The sequence below is a fragment of the Pangasianodon hypophthalmus genome, chromosome 14 (genome assembly GCF_027358585.1).
Source record: "Pangasianodon hypophthalmus isolate fPanHyp1 chromosome 14, fPanHyp1.pri, whole genome shotgun sequence".
NCBI lineage: Eukaryota > Metazoa > Chordata > Actinopteri > Siluriformes > Pangasiidae > Pangasianodon > Pangasianodon hypophthalmus.
The window spans coordinates 11,029,128-11,055,508 of NC_069723.1; the positions used below are offsets into that span (position 1 = coordinate 11,029,128).

Consider the following 26,381-nt stretch of genomic DNA (forward strand, 5'->3'; position numbering starts at 1 on the left):
GTCGACTTTTTTGTGAATCCACATCCTTCCCTACATTCCTTCACTTCATCCCTCTATATGCAAAGAAAAAAGAGCATCATCTCTCAGGCAAATGGTGTGATAAATATTTCTCTCAGTGTAAACAAGAGATGTAGGCTATGTACATTTGTGTGTAGAGGCTATTATCAGTGTGTATATAGTGTAGCTGCAGAGTATGGAGAGTGGTTTACTGTCTGGTTTTCTGTGTACATGTGTAAAAGTGCAGTGACGCAATACATGTACTTTCAACTGCCCTCATTAATGTTTACTACTGCCATACACACCATACTTCACATGATCTCTCACAGATGGAGTGAAGGGCTGGGTTTCAAGAAAAGTTAAATTAGTCTATAAAAGATGGAAGTGGGAAGGACCTAAGAGTTACAGTATTTCCAAAAATACAACATGTATTATTAATAAGGGAACCAGGAGTAATTTCAGTATGATTACATCAAATACACTTTAACTGATTAACACAGTGAGGGAGAGGCAAAATTGCATAAACAAAATTTTGACACATAATATATAAAACCCCAAATGTAAATGTTTTAAAATGCAGAAATACTGTAACTAAAAGTGCAATAAATTAAATACAATGAAAATTTTAGACATACAGAAATATATTTTATAAGCGGTACGTGACATCAGCTACTGTTAGCATTCTGTTGGATGCTAATGCTAGGTTTCCTTCAGAAACCAGACTGGTGGTCTGTAATAAATCATTAAGGGTCAACCTATTACTCATTTCTGAAGTATTACTGTACCACAAATTAACCTGTTTATATTTTTTTCCCATGTGGTGGCAAAGACTACATACACAGCCTCCTAGTTAGCATCCAGGTTTTAGCTAGCAAAAAATATGATGGCATTACTAATCACATGGAATCCTTTAAACACAGGAGTGGACAAATCACTAGCCTGGGTGCGCAGAACAAGAAGATTGCATGTCTGGGCTATTAGTATTTTTAGTGATAGTTTCCCAGAAAACAAGTGAGTTCAGTTAGAATAGCAGTCACCAGCACTTTTTTTTGTTCAACAACCAAAATAAAGAAAACACCTACTTGCTTTTGAGTTGAAGTTTTTATTTGATATGTATATTAAACAAAATGTGCTATGCACATTAATTCTGTAACTTTAGCATGAACTGCTCCTTCTGAAACCCACTGCCTGCTACATCACACATATCTGCTTTCATGCACAGATAATGCAAACAGGAATACACAAGTGTGTAAGCCGTCATATAACCTTTTTGTTAGCGCCAGCTAGCGCAGTCACCTTGTGGGTAAATATGCAAGAAAATACATAGACGCTAGCAGAAACAAGATTGTGCTCCCTCAAACATCTTCTTAGAAAAGGGTAATGATACGGCTGAGTCATCCCCTACGCAGGAATTTATATACTTGTTTTTGTCTGCATTAATGCACTTAATGAGCCAAATAGCTCACCATACTTTATTACATTATGTTAGCTACCTACCTATTTTTAGTCTAGTCAATTAGCTTTATGGGCAACGAAAGAAAATGGACTGGGCAAGCACATGATTAAGATTTGTCAACCCCTGAAACCATTAACCACACAGTAATAATAGTCATGATTTTTTGCAACATGCTGGATAGAATTTGCTGACATGTCCAGCTATTAGGAAGCCGCTGTGCTGTTCCAATACATGTATTACAAATACTGCCAGCCCTGGTAATTTGCCTCATCATATGGAAATCCAATATTACAAGTACATTTATAGTAGGTATTTATTGTGCATCTGTAAGAGACAAGCAGGGTGTAGAGTTCAGTAACTTGAGTCTGGACTAACAAACCAAACTGTCTTTGTGTTGCTCAATCCTATGATATATTGGAATTTCTCAAGGAAATGTTATGTCATGTTTTTTTTGTTTCGGTCACTTCCTCATTCTTTGCCTGTCACTATTCTATAATGTAGCAATACCTGAGTGCTATCGTTCCTAAGTGATCTTATCTGATATGCATGCTCTTTCTAGTCCAGGCTTGTGAGGTCCTACTACGTCTATGTGATGACACTCTTTAGGGGGGCCTCTCTGAGCTCACTTGGTTCAACTCGGGCAGCTGGGATCAGTTCTTCTTTGCTTCCATACCACATCTGATAAGGAGCAAGGTAAGGGTGGGCAAGAAAGCCCTTCAGCTTTAGATACAATAACAAATCTCCATGGATAAGTGCACCATTACGCAGGTCGAGACCTCCCTGCTTGGATTCTCCCACTAATCTTGCGAGACTTTTACAGCCTGAGCGTAACGTGCAGACTCACTATCACTGCAAGATGGAAATCACATAACAGCTACTCAGAGTCTGGAAGCTTTGAAGAGTCACCATTCTGTCTTTCACTCAATATTGTTGACATGAGGTTTTCAGTCCTCTGAAACTGACAGATTCTCTTTTCCCACTCAACATGGACACTTCCTGTGAGTGTCATATGTGTAGTGTTCACACACAGATCTGTAATGTAATGTCAGTGGGGGTTCTGACTGTCCAGGCTGACATTTTGCAGTTATAAATTACCTCCTATGTCCCTCATCCCTCAGCCCATCAGTGTTTACAGTAAACAGAGGGTTGGAATGTAAAGTTGTTTCAGGCTGTGTGCCTGGCTTCATTGTGGGGTCTGCGTGGCCACTGGCACTGTGCCTCCTCACACCCTCACACCCCTCCTCTGTGCCATTCTTTTGATAAGGAGAGTTTGTTCTCTCTGGGATCTGGTATCTGACACACATGCACACACACAGAAAACACAGAAAACCCCTAAATCTGTTACTTTCCTGGTGTCATATTGCACTATATGACATTACAATCCTAAAATCCTTCATCATTCAGGTTAATGTGCACGCTTATCTTGAAAAGACAAAAGTCTTGCGTGATCTCTGAAACGGTAAATGTCCCCTGTTTTTCCCATGGCCTGTAGATAACCTAGTTTTCCTTCGAAATTTTGGTGAACATTATATAAAACATAAATTCTGTTATCTGAACAACAATGACAATTATAATCGATTTGACAAAAAAATGTTATGATACCAAAAAGTCTAACTAATTAACTCACTGGAGGGTGGAGGAGTGCCCTATGCCCTTCACTGTTCTGGGTTTGTAAAAGTGAGATTTGGAACAAACAAAAGGCCTGTCTGTACTGTTCTGATGTATGACAGAAGTGAAAGGGAGGGAGGGAGGGACAGAGAGATTGTGGCAGAGAACGTAAGAGAGAAAGAGCATTGTGAAAGTACAGAGTGGCAAATACACTGGACAGAGGAAAAGAGGGACAGGAGAGAGAGAGGAGGGAACAGACAACAAAAACAAAAGGAGACTATTTCCAACAACTAGCAGAGGGCTGGATAGAGTGCAACTTCATCTCTCCTCCCTTCTTCCCTCCCTCTCCCTCTCTCTCTCCCTTTTTCTCTCTCTCTCTCTCTGTTCCCTCCCCCAGGCTGAGGAGGGGGAGATTAACCTGACTGTGAGAGTTGTACTTTAAAACAGCACGGCAGGCAGAGCACTCACTCTCACCCAACTGGGAAAGCAGAACTGGTATACTAAGAAGACACAGCTGCAACACAGGTCTGTAGATATATACACAATATTCACAATGTTCCAAAAATGGTTTTAATGATTTTACTCACAGCTCACATGCCCTGACTATGCTATCTGTTAGTAGAGTTTCATATAGTTTTACAAGAAAGTTGTTTTTGTTGACTGAATGGGAAATTAATACAAATTGGTGCTGACTCAACAGGACGCTGCTGGTGGATCTTTGTAGACCTGCCTGGGATTTTTTAAGTTGTTTACAAACAGAGAAGAATATCTCAGTGAAGTGCAGCCAAGTGAGAACCCAGACCTCTGAGAGAGTGTGTGAGAGAAAGCAGCACTAGCAGAGCATTGGACTGGGCAAGATGGACACTGGCCCAGCGTTGGCACTGGCAGGTGAGGGTCCTCCAGAAGGTGAGACGGTATGTGCAGCCTTGGCACGTTACGAGACCACACTGCATGATGCTGTGCGTGAGATCCACGTGGATGTCAGTGCTTTCAAGCTCGGTGTGGAGCGGCGCCTGGAAGAAGCGCTGCACATGAGCGGCCCGCTCGGCCGAGCCGTGGCCCAGTTGCAGCAGGAGAACCGGCAGCTCCGTAGTCAGCTGGAGGCCCTTACGCGCCAGGTCGAGATGCTGACAGGCACAGTGTGTGACAGGAGTGCTCTGCTGGGTTCAGGATCAATGCCAACCCGCCCCCAAAGTAGCCCAGCAGTAGCCCAGTCACCCCTTTCACCCAGCAGTGCGACAACCCCCAGTGGCTCGGCCTCCAGCCCCATTGCCACGCGCTTTTCCAGCAGAGCTACCTTCTCTGTCAGCAGCAAGACCAATGTGAGTACACACACCTCAGCAGGAAAATAGCATAAGTAACAAGAGGGTGGGGTTTGTGGGTTAGGAGAGTTGAAGCCAGCGTGTGTTTCTTAAGCCAAGAAGTGCAATGATGTCAGATTTTATGATTACAAGCGAAGCTTGGAAAATTTAGACACGCAGATACTAAAGAACCATTTGAAAAGTATGTGCGTGACTGGGCAAGGTATAATTTTACACTATGCCTCTTGTAAAACATTTCCAACAACTAAGATGGTTTCAAAGGTTTAATCTACAAAAGATGAATATGAGGGCTAAGAAGGGTCCCAAAGGCAAAGTACAACAAGATGACCAGTGGCAACATATGGAGTTATTTATATTTAATGTTGTCTCCATATGTGTCTTACAGATTTACGTTAAACTGGCCCTGGACAAGAGCTATTAACTTTCACTCTATTTCACTGTAATTTAATCTTCTGCTATTAGCAGTCACAATCTGACTGAAACCAGAAAAATATTTAAAAAGTAAAGTAAGCTGGATTTATTCAAACCAGAACTGATGACATTTTCCCATAATTGGATTAAGGGTTAATTATGTTGGTGTTTTCTTTGAATTTCTTTAAGTGGACTCCCCTCGGGGAAGATTACTTAAGGCTATGGTTTAGAGGTCATCATGCTGCCTGCACATGAAATTGCTCTCAATCCAGCAATTGCAGACTAACAAAAGCACTTTTTTATTCCATTAAGTGACCCCATTCCCTCTTGAGCTCAGCATGCAGCTGCAGTCTATAACTCAAAGTGATGCTTGACTCAGCCACTCAGACCCAGACACAATTAGAGCAACATTCACTCTATATCTCTTCACCCGTCATTATCTCTCGAGCTCAGCACATCAGCCTCACTTCATTCAGAGTATGAAAAACTGCTATGTACAGTGCATGCAAATTAGTATTCACTGGTTTTGTAAGTAATATGTAACTTCCTGTTAATGGAACAGCTATCCTGTTTCTGGCTTCAACAGATTTCATTTCCCTGTTGTCGATTTTTGCTATGAGGGAGAGTAAGCATAAGTCTTTTTTCTTTATGCCACATACACACCTGCAAGCTCCATAATGAGAGAGATATGATTCTGGCCTTGGACGGCACAGAGTGTTTCAGCAGGTGTGAGAAGCACTCCCTCTGCTCCAGGCTATGATGCTGTATTGGAGAAAGGGTGAGAAAAGGACAGACAGGAGGCAAACTCCATGTGTGGATGTGTGCTAGCCTGTCCCGTAGCAGTTGTCTATGCAACTCTGCTATGAACATCTGCAGACATCATACCTACCAAATATCACACTTGATCTCTCACGCTCACTTCTCTCTACATATCTGTAGCCCTGGTTATCTCTGTCTTCTATCCCTCTATGGTTGCTTTTGTTTCCTTTTATCCTATGCTCAGTCTTGGTCTGTAGCCACTGTATTCATTCAATTTTTCCTCTCTCTGTTGCTTAGGTTGTCTTCCACACATATGCTTACTTTGTCATTAGGTGGCCTTTGTGAACTCTTTACAGCCCTCTCCTTTAATGCCCAGCTCCAGCAGGACTATATACTAGACGAATACCCTCAATGTTCTACAAATAATATCTTGTTCACCCCCCCCCCCCCCCCCCCCCGCCCCCACACCCCCGCCACCACCACCACCACCACCACCCAACCATCCTTCTGTTCTGTGCTGCCTGTGCTGCTGTTGCCAATTACTGCTGCATTTCTGCGGTTTCAATGGGCCATTGTGTCAACATTCTGCCTCATTTGAAGTACATTGAGAGTGAGGATTAGACGAACACCCAGGACAGAACTTCTCTCCCTGCGCATGTCTTTCTACTGGGCTTTGTACAGTTCTAGGTGTCACTGTGCCTCTTGGCTTTTCCCCTTTCACTCATCCTCATGTGTCAGGGACATTTACCCTAAGTTCAGACTATCAAGAGATAAAATGACATTTTCTATGTGTGTTCGACACAGAGCCACAATTTCAGCAACAGTGACAAACGACAAAGCAACAGTGCAACAAAGAACATTTAAATTGAGATTTTCACAATTCTGTGCAAACTAGGATTGACACAGTAAGGTGACAAATCCAAACAATTGCCTTGATTGATTCCTTGTACCAATTCTACGGTCTGATGTTTCCTCAGTTCCCCACTCGCAATTTTAGTTTGTACCTGCAATTAGTTCCCAGCTGCAGTGGCAGCTTGTCCATAGGGGCAGACCATAGATATATCAGCCTTTCAACAAATGTTAAAGTCCTCATTCACAACTCCATACATTTTAAATTCTGTTAAAATACTAATGATCTCTTTTGAGTGATCAACATTTTAAAAATGTTGCTATTTGACAGATATAACATGTTCCATTGATTTGCTCATATTTCTAAAAGTTGTGCATCATGGGACAGCATGCTCACTGCCCCATTTAGCTCCAGAGAGTTATTACTATACTGCTAATAGAGGCCCAAAGGGACAGGAATAATCAGTTGAGGATATTGGCAGGGTTGCCAAATTGGGCTAGTTTAAAAATTCTTGTGGCTGCCAAGATCTTGTTTTATAGCAAATAATCAGAATTAAAACTAATGCATTTCTGCAAACAAACACAAAGTAGAAGTGCAGACGTAAGTCTCTCTATCATGTACAGAACCATTATAAGATATATTGCAAAGCCTGGGAGAGGGAAAGGGGGATTATGGAGTGCATAATATCTGGGCATCCGTTTTTCATTTTTTTTTTTAGTTTCAGTGTTTTTTTGAGATGTAGTTGGGCCGGAAAATTTGCTGAAACCTGGCAAACACACCTGCTGTATCAAACACAGATGAACAAAGGCACAATATGTCTAAAACCACTCAAAACGAGCTGCTAGACTGTATACAGGATGACTGTATGTTGTGGACTCTCAATTACCTATTATGGACTAACTCTAAAAAATCAGTACATTGTAGCCTATTGCATAAGTCAAGTGTCATAGCCAGTCATTATCAATATGTCAATGTTATGTCATCCTGCCCTACCAAGATCTATGGTCACAAGCCAGTGCTGTATACGGGCCATCACTTGAGTCCGTAAACCTCTATTTTAAAAGAAAGCATTAGCTAGCTGGAACTGTTTATACTTAGCATTACAGCACAGTCATTTTCAGTAGTAGTATTTCAATTGTACTTAAGCATGATGCCTGTTAACATTCCCTTTGTATATAATGGAAAACTTTCCTGAGTACCATTATGCAGTGAGAAAGGGACAGAAGAGAAGAAGAAGAAGAAGAAGAAGAAACAGCTGTATTGGCAAGTTTGCTTGCACACACAAGTAATTTGTTTCATGGTTACAGGTGCTTCCAGTACTTACAGTGAGTACAACATACAATGGGGTACAACATACTGTATAATAAAGAAGTATAAAGATATAGATTGATCACGGTACAGATGGTTCTGGATTCAGATTAGTAAGTGTGCTGTACCTTGAAATGCTCAGCTCTGTTTTTTCCTGGTAATGGTCGACAAATTGCTTTTGGGTCAGTGGGTTATCTGAGATTATTCAGTACCACTACATATCACACAGTGCCTTCTGACGGGAAGTTTATTTGAGAAAGTGCGTTGTGTGTAAGTGTGCGTGTGCGCATGTGCGTGTGTGCTTTGCAGAGGCATGAGAGTGTGTGGGAGAGGTGTGGAGTGAGATAAGTTGTCTATGGCTATTATCTGTGGAAACTGCACCAGAGGACAGTGTGTGTCTCAGTGAGAGAACACAGACACACCTGATATCAAAATATTTTAGACTCTTAAAAACACACACGTATTTTATATACCACACTGGGATTTTACCCAACCTCTGTCTGATATATGTGAATCTGAAATTCTTAACCAGTGACTCAAGTTAGTTTTAATCACGACAGAACTGATGACATATTTCTTACACTGAGCAGCCAAGCTGAACTCAGAGTAAAGTGCGTCATTTAGGAGGTGGTTGTACCACAATTTACTGGCTCACTAACTTTCATCAGGACCAATTCATGTTCATAAGCCCAGTCTTATCACCTTTCCTCTTGCATGCTACAATCAGCACTGAACTGTAAACAAGCTGATGTATTCTGTCATTATGGACCTCGGTATGGTCTAAGATGAATGTTTTCTAACTGGTTCAACAGCACTTTTGGCTCTGAGATTTTGCCTCACATGGTTAGCACATGTGAGTGTGATGGGGTTTGGCAGGACAGTGTATATTATTACCCCATTTACCTCAGTGTGCCAGCATATCTGATTTTATGGCTATCCGTTAAATGCGTCCAAAGCTTTTCTTAATCCTGGGTATTTCAGTTACATAAAGCTCAGAGGAATGTCTATTCATCTCGTACACTTAGATCTATATATGGCCTAATTTACTCGATTTTTCTACATTTTCACAGGCCTTGACATTATGCTGGCAAAGATGTGATCTTGACTTCATGCCTGTATTAGCAAAGGCTGATCTGCATGTAGTGTCTTGAAATGATAGATTTAAACAAAACATCTGGTTAGGTAGACTATGTTTTTTATAGGCATTTTGAATGTGCTACTTGATGCTCTCTCTCTCCCTCTCTCTCTCTGTCTTTCTGTGTGTGTGATATGCATGACATTTTAAGCCTGGCTACAGAGGCTCCTGGCCAAGCGCCAATACTCTAACAATGGAACTGAGTATATAATCTCCTCTTGTCCTGCCTGGATCTCTATGTTCAGCACAGGTTCCTGCCAGAGTAGAAGGAATAGAACAAAAACTGTAGAGTAGCTAATAATATAGTGAAGTGAAGAGCAGTGTGTGTATGTGGTGGGTGAGGGGGCTGAAGAATTTGACCGCTCCCATGCTGCCCCCTGGCTCTCCTGATTTTTTCCAGGCAATACCATGTATTCTCATCTCCGTGGTTACAGGTTAATAATTTCTAGTTTATAGGGTGACCTCACTGGCCTCTAGACTTATTGTTCCTGCCATAAAGGTGTGTGCGTTTGTGTGCGCGCACATACTCACATATAGCTCACACCAGCAGTCCGGCTGTGCTTGGCATTAACCTGATATAGAGCCCTGTGCTTTTATTACTTTTATTAACACAAGACGTTCTGTGACACTTGGGCTTCAGCTCTTCCACCAGCCAGTGTCTTTTTCCAATATAGCTCTTGTTTTCAGTTGAGTCTGCCGAGGGGTCAAGATCTTCTGCAGCTGGTGATCTGAAACCCTAAACCAGCCCAAGGCTCTTAGATCCAGGGTGCCAACTGCTATGTCGTCATGGAAAAATGGCCTAAAATCTTCCTCCCTCCCTCCATTCCTCGTCCTGAGTGCTGTGCCTGACCCTTGGCTCGGCCTTGTCTGACTTCCCCGCAGGTGGGGCTAAAAAGAAAAGATTTCCTGCTCAGAAATATCAACTGGGATATACCCACATTTGCCATTCACATGTAAGTCCTGTTACACACAGAGGATGTATCCACAGCTGCTGCAGTTGGCATCATATTTGGTGGAATTCAAGTTTCAAACATGAGAGTATTTTTTTTTTACTACTTGCTTTTTTCTCTATTTATGCCATGTTCTTGGAGTCTGCTGCTCTCTGAGTTACTCATAAATTATCACGTCCTGGACTGTGCCACTCATCTGTCGTGAATTTTCCATAATTTCATCCTCTGTGCAAATGCCCAACATCTATTTAATTACTGAATTATTGCAATTTCAAATTACTCTTCTTAGGTGGTTCAAGACTTTTCCTCCTTTTCTTCCTCCAGATTGTGCTAATATTTTAAATTAGCCACCAATTTTTCCCAGTAAAGTTTTGACTTCTGTTCACACACAAGCCCAATATAGTTCACATACATCTTCCAGTAATTTCACAGAAATTGTACAAGATGTCATCCTAGTTGATTTCCACATCAAAGTTTCCTGGAACTCCTGTCTTCCATGCATACCTAATCCTTTCCCAATTAATTAGCATTAAATTCCCACAAAAGTGCAGATGAAAGGTGCTCGTGCGTCCCTGTACCCTGTACTGTACTCATCACCAAGGCTATTAGAAATCTTTACCCAGTCAAATACCACTAATCTAAAGAGCAGCCTCCATACTCTTAGTATCATTTAACTATGGCTATTTGCAAGGCTAATTCACACACTAATTTCCTTGCCAGTGTATGTAAACAGTGTATTATATTGCACATGCAGCACTGAACTGACAGAGAATATGTCTGTGTGTGTTTTTCTCAGTGGCAACTTACTCTAAGCTCTTACAGTAGCCAAGTCTACCTTTATCCAGGTTGTGGCTTACGTTAGAAATAGAAATTGCCGGCTTTGTGCCCTTTGAAAAACAGGTGTTAGGACTTCTTTTCCTACAAAGATGCAAGTTCCATGAGGAAATTACAGACCCTTGTAGGCCCCTATGATAAGACCATCGTCTCGCTGCTTGTTTCTGCGTGCTGCTTCATGAGGTTTGCATCCCACTGACTTTCCATTCACAGGAACAAGGAGTAGTAAAAGTCAAATTACTGTCGAGCTGAAATTTTCCACAAATTCTACAAGCAATTTCATTCTTGTTCCCTGCATGCTATGTATGATTCATCTCCCCTTGAACAATTTATACCTTCCCAGTCCATTTATTTTGAGATCAGGCCTTGTACTCCATGAGCAAGTCCAGAGCTGTATATGATGGGACATAAGAATAGTACTTTCACTATGACATTTATACAAAGCAAAGTTCAAAGCAGGGTTAGTGGGTGTCACTGGGTTAGTGTCACTATGTGGAATAATCTCAGTCTCCAGAGTTTCCTCACAACATGCTCCCATTGTAGTCAGCATTCCATTTACCCACACTGCTCAAATGTCGAGAGCTAAAATATTCATCTCATATATGTCTAAGATCCCAACCTCCCCCCATATTCTTTCAGCATTCAGTTTTCCCCATGCAGGCTTTGGAGCATTGGCACAATAGCTCAGGCAGTTACATGCCTGCTCAGCCACAGTGTGCAGTCCCCCATATTTGTGAGGTTCTTATTATGTTAACCACCAGGGCTGCTGTGAGAACACATCCAGCGTGAGCCGGTGATCATGCACACATAATCCTCCTGTTCGTACCCCAACATTTTTTAGGCAGACAGCCAGCATGGGGGAATTCTCATTTTAGTACGGCATGCTCACATGGGACAAGTCTGACATTTAAACTCACATGAAAGCCTTTCTCTGAGTGGAGTCCATTGTCTCACTTTCTGGCTCTCGTTCCACTTTTTGGCCAGGTTGTGCACAAGAACCAACGCTGCCTTCTTCTTTCCATGAATGGTGGAAAATGGACCATTTTGTGCAACATTGCTTAATTAAAAACAAAAGAGTAATGGGGAACCACCTTCTCATCCGTGAGTGTAATGAGGCTTCTATGCTTGACTAAATACGCAGAGCTCACACCAAACACTTATAACGCAAATTCAAAATCAAGTGTTTTCAAATTCAAAACTCTGAACATTATCAGCATACCTTTACCTAGTTGGATTTTTCATTATTCAAGCTTGCAGCCTTGGTATTTTACCAAGATGCATGTTTTCCCACTTGTGCCATGAATGTCATGTTACGTAGGATGTGACATATAACAATTTCAATAAACAATGGAATCTAGAGGTGATTTGCTATTCAATGCCTGTATCTCAGACTGTGCCACTGAATGAAGAATTTCATTCTTGGCTCCAATGGCCAAAAGCCTTCATTTTGTTGGGGATTTTCCCCATTTTCTCCCAAATTTGAGACTAACTGGGGAGGGTGAAGGCTAACACATGCTTCCTCTGGAACATATAAAGCTATCCAAACACATCTTTTGAACTGCCGCTCATGCTGTGTCACAAGGTTGTGTAACACAGAGGAAAGTGTTATCTGCCCTCTTCCACATACATGAGCTCACAGACACCCATGATTGGCTAGTGTCATTGTGATTGACAGGGAAGAGAGAAGATGCCATTCTTCCCACCCAGAGAACATGTCCACTTTTTCACTCTTGGGTCCCAGCCAGGGTTGGCTGTGGCATCATCAGGATTTAAACTCTCCATCTACCAATGATAGGGTGAATGCCTCTCATTTTTGAGTCATTCTGAATTGCAGACATCTCTCCTGTTGTCATTTCAAGACTGTAGTATTATAAGGTTGTATCATCCATTCATTCTCCCATTAACCCAGATAGAACCTTATAACACCAGCGTCATGATTTCACTGTGCCAGTGTTTTAAATTGGTTGCCTCAAAAGCAATCATGGGTGTGTGTGTGAGCTCATGTATGTGGAAGAGGGCAGATAACACTTTCCTCTGAGTGTGTTACACTACCTTGTGACACAATAGGACGTCATTCTCTTTCCAGGTAATTTACACAAAAGCCCTACCAAGAATTGTACTAGGGCTTGTCCTGGTCAGTAGCAGTATCAGTGTTAACCTCTTACTGATAAATTACAGTTGAAGCTGTGTCTGTAAGTTCATCCTCATCATCATCACCTTCTGGGAGCCATCAGGAGTGAAACGTAGAACCTCCAGGAGGAATAATAGGGTTGTTCACTATAGGCCAAAGGGTTTAGCTCTTCTCCTTATCTCTCTTGAAAATCAGAAAAGCCTAGAATGGGGGCTTTTATGCAGGGTCAATTCTCATGCCCCTGTTTGCTTCATGTATTGCTCCCTACTGCTGTTATGATGCATTCTTGGAAATAAATAAGATTTATTATACCTGGAAAAGAGAAAAAGACCTTGCATGACTGTGTAGGTCATGCTCTGTGTGTGTGTGTGTGTATGTGTGTGTGTGTTCAGCCTCTTTATTTACCCAGGTTATCTTTTCAGTCAGAGTAACTGAGTTATTCTCTGTTCATTGAAGATGGTAAACACGTCAGTTAGGCTCAAGATGATTAAAGTTATCTTCTTTTTATGGGTCAAGTGCATGGACTGCATGGTGGGCTTACTACTGCAGGCTTTCTATCTTTGCTAGCCTGAGAGCCTGACCTGTCAGCAGCACTCCCTCTGAGGATAACGCCACATATGGCACAGCTCATTGACGTGAACCTGGCTGTGTGTTCCGCCAGAGAACTGGAGCAGCATGATTTCCACGATTCAATGGTGAATTCTATCTCCCCTCTACCTCACAGCTGTTGAAGCCCCTCACCCTCTAAAACACTCACCCTTCAGCATTCCTCAACGCTTATGTCACTTCTGTTCTCCTCCAGAGACTCAATTACCCTCTGCATATCACTCTTAGGAATTTACTTTTCATTTACTGTGAGTGTGTGCATGTGTCAATATACAATTTATTTTAATATTCTGACATGATTGCATGTTGGGGTTTTACACTCCTGTGTAAGTTTGTGCGTGTTGGTGCCTGTGTGGACACACATGAAGAAGCAACAAGTTTCTAGAAAAACTGAAAGTGGATTTCTTTGTCAGTTAGGCCTTCTAGTCTGGGATCTGTAGGAAGTAGGAAGAGTCTGCAAAAAGCTTTGTCAGGTATCAGCTACTCTTGGAAAGTGACCTTTTTTTAAGCACAAGATTATTGACTGATGGCTTTGCATGATGTGCGTATGATTTCAGAGCCCTGTTTAGTCCTTGAGTCCAGGTATTTTAGGTTAAAGGAGATTGGAGGTGATAGTGGCTGACAGATTACGCTAGTGGTTCTGATAGGAAATACGTAAGTCTGGCTGTCAAGATAGACTGATTAGATTAAATCACTCAGTTATCCAGTTGAGTACTCCAGGAGATGAGATCTTGTTCTCGTCGAGTATCTGGAGCCTCAGAAGAATGTTAGTCTGTTTGATCTCACTGATTAGGCCTTATTGGATAATTACATCAAATTTCATTTTAATCTGTTTGGGCTTTTCTTCTTAGTAGAACTCAGTTTAAATACAGCTGTGAAAAGATGGGTGTAATTCACCTCACAGAGTATCTTTTATCTATAATACATTACAACAAAACAATTTACCATAATGAATGTCTATAATTATACAAAAACCTATTCAAAGACTGTGGCTCATGTCATCATGATAACATATATTGTGTTGGTCTCCATGACCTGATGGCTTTCTTCAGAAACAATGTGTATCAGTTGCAGGCTGGTATTCTCAACACAGTGCTGCCAGACAGGCACTCATCACAGACATGGTCAGCTGTTTAGGCTTGTTATTGACACACCAAGAGAAGATAACCCAAGGGACTTAGTATTTACCTATCCAAATGTCCTAGCACAAAAATAACCTGGCAAACAAATCAGGGACAAGGAAACTCGACAATGTTTTATTACTTTTTCATAAACCATATTTGTTTTGTTATATTGTTCAAGCACATTTTGTCTCCTAGTCTTTGGAGCCCAGAGGTTTTAATATTATGAGTTTTCTTTGAATTATGTGTTGGTGGTCCAGTGGCTTAGCAGCTAGCATTGCCCGCCAAGGCTCCCTAGTTCGATCCTGAGCTCGGGTTACTCTCTGTGCAGTTTCGCATATTTTCCCTTCCGTCCACAGTGGGTTCCTCCAGGTTCTCTGGTTTCTTTCCACCTCCCAAAAACATGCCAGTAATTTCTTATGCTAAATTGGTGTCCTGAGATGGATTGATGACCCATCCAGTGTGTATTCCCGCCTCAAGCCCAGTGTTCCCAGGATAGGCTCTGGATCCACCACATTCCTGATCAGCATAAAGCTACTGAAAATGAATGCATGAATGAATGAAGGATGTGCTTATGTCTTCCAGAGTATTGAGCGAGATGAGCCTATCGAGGTGGATCTAGCTCCAGCCTCATCTAAATTGGAGAATGGACACACATCCACAGCAGGTAATGGTCCATTGCTTCTCAATCAGACATAATATTTATCACTAATCAAACACTTTATAGTTCAGCTGTGTCTGTTTTTAATCAGAAAACTCCACTGTGCCTGCAAGAGAGAGTTCTCCACCTATTGGTGTGTCACGACAAAACTCTTCCCCTGTATGTATGGCGATGCCACACTTGCCAATCACTGCCACTACCAAGATCGCTGATTCTTCTGGCCTGAAGAGCCCTGAATCACCAAGCAGCCCAATGCAGACACTGCCATCTGTAACAAATACACAGCCCGACAGCCAACCAGCTTCCAATAACAATGAACCACAACTTGAATCTCCAGTTCATGCAGGTACACATGGCTGACAGTCTGAAACAGTCTGACAGTTTCTGTCCCTTTTCTCCTCTTCTGTCTAACTCTTATGTATCTGATTTGTTCGTCTAGTGTCTTCTGTGAAAACATGGACTCCGAGTCCAGTGAGGACAATGGGCTATTCAGGTATCAACGGTAAAGTCAAATACTGTTTCATTCATTTTGTATATTTATTAAATGTGCACTTGTGTGAATTATTTGTTCCTTTCTATTTGTGTATATGTTTAGACATCAGATGGAAACCAAATTTGCTTATCAAACATCTGACCAGTGGGTTTAGGCAAATCATTGATATACTCAGTTGCTAAATGATGTGCTTCATTATATGATGGTATTGCTGTTTTGAATTCAGGAGAATGCACAGCGGATAAAAATCTACAGAACAAAGTGAAAAAGCAGACTTGACTTCCTGCCTAACCTAAATGTATATATTCTGTAATTTGCAGAGAAAATGTCTTCTTCTGTGCCATCTAAATCTGTGGCTTATTCAGGTTACTCTGCGCTCAACCAGCAAAACACAGAAAGGTTGGTTAAATCAAAGAATATTTTTTAAGCCACTTGAATGCTGTATTCACCTTATAAAAAAGAAAACATGCACAATACTTTAGTGCTCCAATCCAGAGACATGCCATAAAGACCCCCTGAATAACTGAGGCATGTAATAGGGATATTGTGTGTATCAGGAATGCAGATATTGCAGGAGAGCTGTCCTTCGGCAGGGGCATGGAGCGCAAACGTGAGCTCGTGAGGTCACAAACTCTCCCCCGCAGCATTGGGGCCCAGGCACGCAGGTCCATTTTTGAGCGACTGGATTCTGAGAATAACAGGTAGAAGGATTTTTATCCTTATTTCCACAATCTCTTCATCTCATGCTCATATTTCTTTCTTCTAAGCTTTTGCATTCTTTGTCTTTGCTTCCTATCTGTTTCAGTCAAACCAAACCGGTGGACTCTAAGCCCAAGTTGAAGCGCTCTCAGAGCTTTGGCGTGTCCAGCGCAAGCAGCATCAAACAGATTCTTTTAGAGTGGTGTCGCTCCAAAACTATTGGATATCAGGTAAGACATTTCAGATGCATTTTACTTCCAATAGAAGAGCCAAAAAGCTTGAGCAAATATGACACGTCTTTAAAGCAGCAGCAGTACATAACCTTTGGGGATATGTCAGTTGACTCAAACATAGAAGACACAACCAGTCTCAGAAGTGTAAGGCCTAGCCATATATTAGCTAGACAACTAAAAAACAAGGAAGTAAACTAAGTGGAGAACACTATGCAAATGGATAAAGCACTGACAGACTAGCCAGCTGGTACTGACTAGGTTAACTAGCCAAAAACATGCTTGTAGGTGGATTGGTGACACTAAATTGCCCATGTGAATGAGCGCGTGAATACGTGTGCATGGCTGGTTTCCGGATGCAAGGTGTTTATTCCCACCTCTTGCCCAATGTTCCCAGGATAGGCGCTGGCTCCACCATGGCTCTGACCGAGATAAAGTAATTACTGAAGATGAAAAAACAAATGAATGAATTGTTTCAGTAGCTAGCTAACAATTAATATATCTTAACTGCTCAGCAAGACAAAAAGTTAACTCTGCATCACTCTTGGTGACATTGCTCTTTTTTATTCTTGTGTTAATGTAAGTTTTAATCCTTTTTTCCTTATGTGATTTATACTTTAAAAAAGTGCCAAATCTGACCCAGCAAATCCGACATTGAATTTTTTTGTTATTTTGAGGGTTTGTTTTGTTCTTAAAAGGTCTCCAGTAGGTCCAGGTTATAGACACTGTAAACGAAGTAATGTAAAACATGGTAATTAAATATGGCAATTAGACCTTTCACCAATGATGCAAACAATATTCAAAGAAATGTTCAATCTATGGCAAATCTTGAGTAGGGATTTAGAGAACTGAAGACTGAAGACCCACCTCTTCACTGAGCACTTAACCACACTCATTAACTCCAGAAAGAGAGAGAAAAAAACAGATATACTCTGTTTTCATTTTTATACTAACTTGTTAGACTTAATCCTCGCTAACAGAGCTTTAGCTTAATGGTATTCTCAGACACTGACCTATTTTTTTCAAGCTGTTTTTTTTTTCTTTTGACTGTGAAGCAATTCTGCAAGTTGCTCTGAATAAGAACATCTGCTAAATACTGTAAATGTACCATTACTTGCTGGCTACAGTTCCTTTGTCATCTGAAACTGAATTCTTTTGTTCTTGAGAATGAATCTTACCTCATAGATTTATGGAGCAGTTGCTGTAAAGTATTACTGTGTGAACTGAGCAAAAAAAAAAAAAAAAAAAAAAAAAAAGAGTTTCTCTATACGTCAGATGGTGAGTATGCGAGTTGAACTACGCACTGCCTGTTCTGTTCTCCTTCACAGCTGAGCTTGTCTTTCCATATGGCCCTGGTTAAAGTTGGTGCCGTCATGGTCAAGGCACATTTAGCACAAAAACAGAACAATATATAAAACACAGAGCACTAGAACACTGGATTCATGACAACTATGATGATGTATGCTTTTACATTGAACAATGGGGTTGTATTTACCAAATGACATTGAGGGCATAGAATTAAAGAGCAGAGTTTGAAAGACAGATTTAAAGCTGAAGGGGTAGATGTAAAATATTACAACATTCAAAAAGTTATAAAACCAGCTTTTCATTTTTTGGTGACTTCATCCTGTGACCAACAGGGTCAGAAATAATGTTTGACAGATAACATCAACAAATACTTGACTGAAATGTGCTTTGGATTATAACTATCCAGTGTGTGAACCCTGCAGATGAACTTTTCCTACAACAGATTATTCATACACCATATTGTGTCATGTATACTACAGGCCAAAAGGCCAAAAACAGTTGACTAAATGTCTGCAGAAATAGTGTATTACTTAACTTTGCATTTCAAACTAAGAAAATTTATAATATCCTAATTATATGAACTTGACTCTTACATTCAGATAAAGATGATAAGGTCTTGATTAATCCAGTGTGTTACAGTCAGAGTAAATAATTAAAAAATAGTCAATGTAAGGGACTAATATAATTTCTAATATAATATGTTAGGGAAAACAACAATAATTTTGGAAGCTCTTCCTTTAGGCTTGATGTCATCTTGCTTCTGAGTCTGTTTTTGAGTTGGCTGCTGAGCATGTGAATTGATTGTAAAATGAAACATTTCAGATCACACACTTGCTTGTGTTCTGCAGTGTATATAGCTTGGGACCATGGAACCATACCATCCTATATGACAATTCTGTGATTTTAATCAAAGATCAAAGTTCAAACTTTTGACTGCTAATAGGGTACGTTGCTAACTGGGTGCTTTTTGTTTTTCACTCCATACTACGCAAAATCTGTACAGACTGTTGTGTGTGAAAATCCCAGGAGATCAGCAGTTTATGAAATAGCCAGCACGTCTGGCACCAACAACCACGCCACGGTTAAACTCACTGAGATCACATTTTTCCCCATTTTGATGTTTGATGTGAAAATTAACTGAAGTTCATGATCTGTATCTGCATGATTTTATGCATTGTGCTCCTGCCACATGATTGGCTGATTGGGTACTTGCTATATATAGCTGTTATAACGTCATAAATCCAAGATCTTCAGTTCACACTTGTAATTATTACCCTGAGTCTTATATTTTTATGCTCTAATGCTCTTAACCTTGGAGACTATTAACCACTTCTGTAAGTCACTCTGGATAAGGGCGTCTGCTAAATACTGTTAAATACTGTAAATGTAAATGGGAAGACTTTACTTGGTACCATTAATTTTTCACCTCTTTTATTCTTAAGCATGAATGTTACCTAACAGAGCTTCCAACAGATGGTTTATGGTTGAGTTGCTGTAAAGTGCTACCATGTGAACTTGACAAGAAAAGCGTTTTTCTGTATGTCAGGTGTGAGTTGAACTACGCACTGCCTCTTCTTTTCTCCTTCACAGCTGAGCTCGTCTTTCCGTATAGCTCCGGTTGAAGATGTTGCCATTTTAACCTTGTAAAGTCCTTGTTAATTTGTTGGCAAGTTAAATTTGGTGTATTAGAGCAGGGAAAACCTACCACTGTGCCAGGTGCAGGATTGGGAAACACTGTTATATAATATGTCTTTCTTCCTCATGTAGAACATCGACATCCAGAACTTTTCATCTAGTTGGAGTGATGGCATGGCTTTCTGCGCTTTAGTCCACTCGTTCTTCCCCACGGAGTTCGACTACAATACCCTGTCCCCTACCGAACGCAAACACAACTTCGAACTGGCCTTCAGCACTGCAGAGTAAGTGCTTGCAACATCCTCACTCTTTAGCTTTGATGTGAAAATATTTTCCTGGTGCCATAATCTCCACAGTCATCTGCAATGCATTAGTGAACCGCCTCTATCTTCACACTCAGCAACGGGAAAATATAAGCTGAAAGCTGAGCATAAACCTCTGTAAACCAGGACCAAGGACAGACCTATACCTAATTTTCAGAAAAAAAATCATATCAGTTACAAGATATCCACTTCTTTACATAGTGTTAAAAAGTGAAGTGAAGTGAAGATTGACTGATGAGGACGTTGACCTTAGCAGAATCTTTTAAAATGAGCTGATCTTCTAGTTGAGCTGCATCACGTCATTCCTCAGTTTGGCAATAGAGATACTGTTACTGACTTTCCAATGCATCTGAGAACTGCATGTCTGTAACATATCCCACTCTTTAAACCGCAAAGCCAAGGCAACTAACCCCAGGCCTCTTCTTGCCCACAGCCTCAATTTTTCCATTACTGGAGCCAGACATTAATGAACCCTATAACTCCCTCCATGTTGGTGCACGTGTGTATATCCGTTATTTACAGGGCTAGAAAAAGTACAGAAAAAATATACTGTATATTATAAAACATAAAATATAACATAAAATATACTATATGTTAAGTATGGGTAATACGTCAAAATCTTGCTTAATTACAAATTGCAAGTAGCTAGTAAGCATTATATTATATTGTATATAGTAAATATAGTATTATACTTTTTCATCTAACTGCATTGTTATGAATTGTGAATAATAATAATAATAATAATAATAATAATAATAATAATAATAAATGAGATCATAATAATTCTAAATAATACAGAATAATGTTTGTCAGTATAATACTTAAATAAAAATTTCAAAGTGTTCACAGTAAAAATTAACTACTGTATTTGCTTTGAAATTAAAAGTCAGGACAGTTCCCCCCAAACATAGTGCCACATTTATAAATTCGTAACTCTTCGCACAAATTCACAAAGTTATGAAGGGCCAGGGTCACCTTTCCCACATCATTAGTATTAATTTCAAACTACACCACCTTGGATTGTTTCATTTCATATGAGATCAGTTTTTTTTTTTGTTTTGTTTTGTTTTTTGTTAAGTAAATGTGTAAAGAGCAGTCCTTGAGGAATGATGATGCTTATGGTATCAATACAAATTGGTATGGATTTAATGTTTAAGGTTTAAGTGAATGATGAAGTGAATGATTGACTAAACTTAGCATTTCAATCATGATTTCTGAGCTTTGTAAGAAGTAATTGGTCTAAATGAAATACTTAATCTTTAGGTCAAAATGAAAATTTCAAACATTTCTACTGAAAATGTAATTGAGTAAGAGTACAAATATTTATTTTAAGTCGTACAAACTCAAATGTGCAGAAATTATACTGGAGTATAAGTGTTCTAACACTGCTAATACTGTAGTGTAAGTGTGTTAATCAACTTTAATTGCTTAAACATTTTCCACTTTTGCTTAAACAAGCTCTACGTACAAAAGAACAACAACTCCATAGCAAATCTAAACCTTCCATAATTCATTCATTCTTGATGAAACTTTCTCTTCCAGGAAGAAGGCCGGTTGTGACAGACTCATTGAGGTGGAGGACATGATGGTGATGGGCAGAAAACCTGACCCCATGTGTGTCTTCACCTACGTCCAGTCTCTCTATAACCACCTGCGCAAGTTTGAGTGAGCCATCTTATAAAGTTTGAGACTTTTTTCTGTCCAGAAACTGCCAGAAGTACTACACTGCCCCCTGATGGACTGGATGGGACTCCACTTCAGCATATGATGACAGAGAGAGGTGAAAGATGAGGAGGAACACCTGTGTGATTTGCTCTCGTTTAATATGCCTCATGTTTTGTGGTTATGCTTTTACCAGGAAAGGCCCAGAAAGCCTATTTATTTCCTTTTTGTGTAGCTGTTAGTGATATTTCAGTACGGGGAAAGCTGATGGAGGTTTTATGCGTCGATGTATTTTTTACAAAAGGCAAATAATTTGAAGGAATTGAACTTCACCTGCAATGACGCCAGACTGCAAAGACACAAACTTTTCAAAACTCAGAGATAGACATGTACAGAAAAGCATACAATATATTCTAAGAATTTAGACCACTTTTTTATTTGCTTTTTATTTATCTTGTTATAAATAATCTTGTGTGGGTTCAAGTACAGCATAGTTCTTTTGTGTTTGTCCATTATATTTGTCATAAAACTTCACAAGTTTTGCCAAAGTCTTTACACCATGAACAGCAAGTGTGTTTGCATCCAAAACAAATGCCACCTGGTAGTTTTAAATGCTGTACATTTTGGTAAGAATAAAGCTGGATTAACAGCAGTGGATATGGTTTAGTATGTGTAACACTTCATCTTTTCAGCACTTTTGTTTCTGCATATGTGTTAATTTTCAGGGTGCAAACAATTCCATATCGGACTTTATGGAGTTTGATTCATATTAAAGAATGATTACAATTTGTTTTTATGTGATACTTACTGTATGTACATGCAAAACTACACTGAAATATAGCCAATAATTTAAATTCTTATGTAGGAGACACAGAAATAAACATACAAAACAAATATGAGAATGTGTGTCACCCTGAAATATTTATTGAAATGAAAAATTCAAAGTACAAAAACTCTTTTTTGAAATCAGACATCATACAATTTTAAGAGCTTTAAACATTTCTGATGAAAACAATCCTCAGTAACCCACAGTGGATCAGGCAGAATTTACAGTTTTCGGGGATTTTTCTGGGACAAAACTTCACCCGCATAAAGCTGATCCTGATCTGTTATTGTACATCTGTTTAACCAGGACCAAATCAATGATGTATCTCATGCTTATGTCTCCTAATCAAAATAACATGAATACTCATTACTACAGTAGCCTTAATCCAGCTTTACAAAATAATATGCCAGTCTACTGGCACCTTTTGTATGACTTATGTACCATCTAGTGGACATAAACTGAACTCCATAATCCTGAGAGTCAGCTTAATAAGATTTGCTGCATGTAGACTGTCATAATGATAATAATATATACAAATAAATTCTCACACACAAACACATCCATTACATTCTTACAATAATATTATAACTCTTAGGTGAAACACAAGGGTTTGTAGGTGCACACTTGCGATCAGAATTCATATGATTATTAGAGAGCCTCCATCTTTCTGGGGTAAACTGAAAAATCTTTATTTTGAAGCTCTCCCTTCCTTTCCAGATGGAAAATTAGGATTAAATACAGTCTAGTATGGTTCTTGACAATGTCCTGGAAATAATGAGCTTTTTCCAGTGTTGGCTGGTGTTACGGCTCTCCCAAGTCACCCTCCATAGTGCGAACCAGGACGTAAAGCTCTGCTAGACCAACCACAGATGCTGCAATCACTGCAGATATTATTCTCTGAAAAACAAAACAAACTTGTAAACCACAGAATTTTATCAGTTCAGAAGTTTTTCCACTTGAGGAGGAAAACCACATAGAGATGTAGTTAATTATTTAAACAGAGATTCAATTACATGCAGTCTGTGGTTATTCTGTTTTTAGCGAGCACTCCTGAAAGTATGCCTCTTACCGCAGTAGTTTCTGTGAAGACGTACTGACTACCCATGTAGGCACAAGTGAAGGCTGCAACCACCGTTACCAAGAAATTAAACACAGTAACAACGACCGCTTTGACAGATCGCACTGTAAAACACAAATGAGAATAATAATTCAGTGAGAGTTTATGAGAACGAACACGATCCCTTATTTAGACATGTGTTTCAAACAACCTCAGAATGGTCTGCCATATGAATCTGTTATGTTTTGTGAAAATCTGTCAAAGCATTTATGAATTACAGCTGTAATGCTAACAAAGACCCAAAAACTCATGAAAAAAAAAAGCATAAGTTCAGATTAAAAGTTTGTTGTTGTGAAAAGACACAAAAAAATGTGTGACTAATAACCGTTTCATGTCAGAAGGACAATGTGTTTGAGAGTTATGGCCTCACTAGGTTGGTGTCTTTGTGTTTATGAATGTTTTATGGTTACATGCTTTTAATTATCAAAAGTACATTCAAAACCTTGCTTCTGGCTAATAAGAAACAGACTTGAACCAGATAGGCTAAAATCTGTAAGAGAAGAACCCTAAGGTTCATAACGCTAAACCACACTTGTAAAGACATACAACTCAAAATGTAAGCTGTTATTTGTGTTAATGGTACATGCACCAGATTTGGTGAGGGAGTTTGTTAGGGCACATTCAGTCAGTCTGCCAAATCTTATGACAGTTGAACTGATGGTGGCCCTTACATCTTCCTTTAAACCCCAGTTACATCCTCCAAATAGGATTTTGCTGACCTTGTCTTCCAAAGTCTGCTAGGGTTCCATGATTTTTAATTTCCTGTCAATGCAAAAAGATAAGATTGTAGACTTACACTTACAGTTCAGAATGAATTCATGTTAATGACAACAAAGAAGTTTGAAAACAGAAAATCAGCACGTACCTGAGGATTCACATTCCGTGTGATTCTCCTATATTCTTCATTTGCCAGTTTTGCTTTAATCTTCTCCAGACGAGCCACTAACTGAGGGTTCTGCTCACAGTATTTCCACAGTTATGTTTATAAGTAATACAATTCAGCCATAATATGCATTACTAACAGTAATACTACTATTTTCTCTTACTCTGGGAGGCGGCTCCACCTTTGGAAGATGAAGCATGCTGTCTTCAAACAGCTCATGAAGGTAAACTGGATATCCTGCAGAGAAATAAGATCTGAATAAGTCTTTGTACGTTAGCTTTTAGAATTACAGATTATTCAATCGCACTATTTTAGACGTCCTTGCCGAAGGACATGACACACTGTGACAAGGCAGGCTTATGTGGTGCCATTATACTTAGTAGTCTAAATATTTTTGTACATTAATGCAAATCATATACTTCATAAGAAGATGCAATGTACTAACTAACAAACGCATCAGTGGTCACCAAAATGAAACAACAAAACAAATATACATGTACAAGAAAAACAGCAGATGACTTAGTGTATATAGTTTATATATACATACATATATATACATATATATATACTATAGAGTACTATGCAAAAGTGTTAGGCACCCTATTATATTATATTATATTATATTATGACTTCTACATTATTGATTCAGTAAAAAGATTTTTAGATTTCCAAACATTAGTTTTCCAGCACAAAATTAAATGTTACAGAAAAATGTTTGTATGTCAGACTTTTCAGACAAAAAAAAACATAATGAAGGCTGCTGGATTTTGCTGCAAAAATAAGAAGAGCTGTGGCTGGTTCTGCAAGATGCTCCGTAAAACTTACAGCTCATTTCCTTAGAAAACTGCACTAATTGTACCTGAGACTACTATTTTTTTGTAAAAGCGAAAGATCGCCACACCAAATATTGACTTTGTTTCATTTATTACTGTTTACTGCTCTTTATAGTATTTTTTTAATGTAGAAACATTTAATTTAGTTATTTCTGAAGGCATCTTTACTCTACTGCATTTCTTTACATGTGCCTAAGACTTTTGCACAGGACTGTATATGTATGTGTGTGTGTGTGTGTGTGTGTGTGTATATATACATACATACATACATAAATACATACATAATGTTTCACACTGATCCTAGCTTTTCCTACCATTTTGCTGAAGAAGTTTCTGCAGTTTCCTGGCAGTCCTGAATGAGATGATGTTCTGCTCTTTAAGTGCTTTTAATTCCTCAAGGAGATCCGGTGAATTACAGCATTTTTTCTCCAATAACTCTTTTATCTTCTCATGAAATCTTTCACCAAGTGTAAATGAATTCGCCATGGCGTTCAGGGTTATATGTAGAGAATCTGTGTGGGGATGAATCAACATTAAACGGATCTATCATGCACTGAATAAGCCAAAATAGTGCTGGATTTTTCTGATGATCAGAATGCTTACCAACACAATGAATCTAGCTGTTAGCAGTTAGCACTTAGCTGATAGAGATGGACAGTTAGCGAACCTCCGTGTACTCCAACCAAATAAAAAGTGCGTTAAAGCAGAACTACATTGTACCCTTAAAAATAAGGATAAATTAGATATCGTATATTATATTTATACCAAATTTACGATATATACATGTCTAACTACAGCCAACTATTATACAATACAACAGTCGTGTAGGGAACCCCATCAGCTGACTTGTCGCCTAATGATGACGTTCCCTCTGAGCGCCTCCTCGTGAACATGACGTAAACAAAACAGCGTGTTCGTGTCCTCTAACGATTGACTGTTTTCCGAGACACCAACGTCTTAAAAATGTCCTTTGCTTTCTTATATGAGAATGCTGTTTAGTATGTTTATGCATTTCCTTTCTTAATTTACAGTCTTTCCTTTCCTTTTGCCTGCTCACAATGTTACTAAAATGAATTGGGAAATGCCCTAATAAGTCTTACCTAATAATAAATGTATTTACATCATATACAGTTTTGATATATCATTGAGCTAGATCAGCAGGTAGGAATGGTCTTGCAGGACTTATTCAAAGATTAAAAAAAAATAATAACAGCAATATATAT

General features: G+C 39.4%; 2 protein-coding genes across 3 annotated transcripts; one reads left to right on the forward strand and one right to left on the reverse strand.

Moving 5' to 3' along the window:
* The first annotated feature begins 3,427 nt into the window (after positions 1-3,427).
* On the forward strand, positions 3,428-22,401 carry smtnl (smoothelin, like). 2 transcript variants are annotated; one of them, XM_026924314.3, is made up of 10 exons: positions 3,428-3,586; positions 3,762-4,383; positions 15,074-15,155; positions 15,241-15,495; positions 15,589-15,651; positions 15,963-16,041; positions 16,200-16,343; positions 16,448-16,571; positions 19,647-19,798; positions 21,380-22,401. In XM_026924314.3, the coding sequence occupies exons 2-10, from the start codon at positions 3,919-3,921 to the stop codon at positions 21,504-21,506; spliced, it is 1,491 nt and encodes a 496-aa protein (XP_026780115.1). In that variant the 5' UTR covers positions 3,428-3,586; positions 3,762-3,918; the 3' UTR covers positions 21,507-22,401. The 2 variants fall into 2 exon arrangements, with proteins under 2 accessions (XP_026780115.1, XP_026780118.1); XM_026924317.3 differs by having other exon boundaries at positions 15,589-15,642.
* tmem199 (transmembrane protein 199) lies at positions 22,402-26,027 on the reverse strand. Its single transcript, XM_026924318.3, has 7 exons — positions 25,762-26,027; positions 25,473-25,670; positions 24,489-24,562; positions 24,308-24,397; positions 24,162-24,204; positions 23,395-23,507; positions 22,402-23,222 (listed from the first exon to the last, which is right to left on the reverse strand). The coding sequence occupies exons 2-7, from the start codon at positions 25,642-25,644 to the stop codon at positions 23,127-23,129; spliced, it is 588 nt and encodes a 195-aa protein (XP_026780119.3). The 5' UTR covers positions 25,645-25,670; positions 25,762-26,027; the 3' UTR covers positions 22,402-23,126.
* Positions 26,028-26,381: the final 354 nt, after the last annotated feature.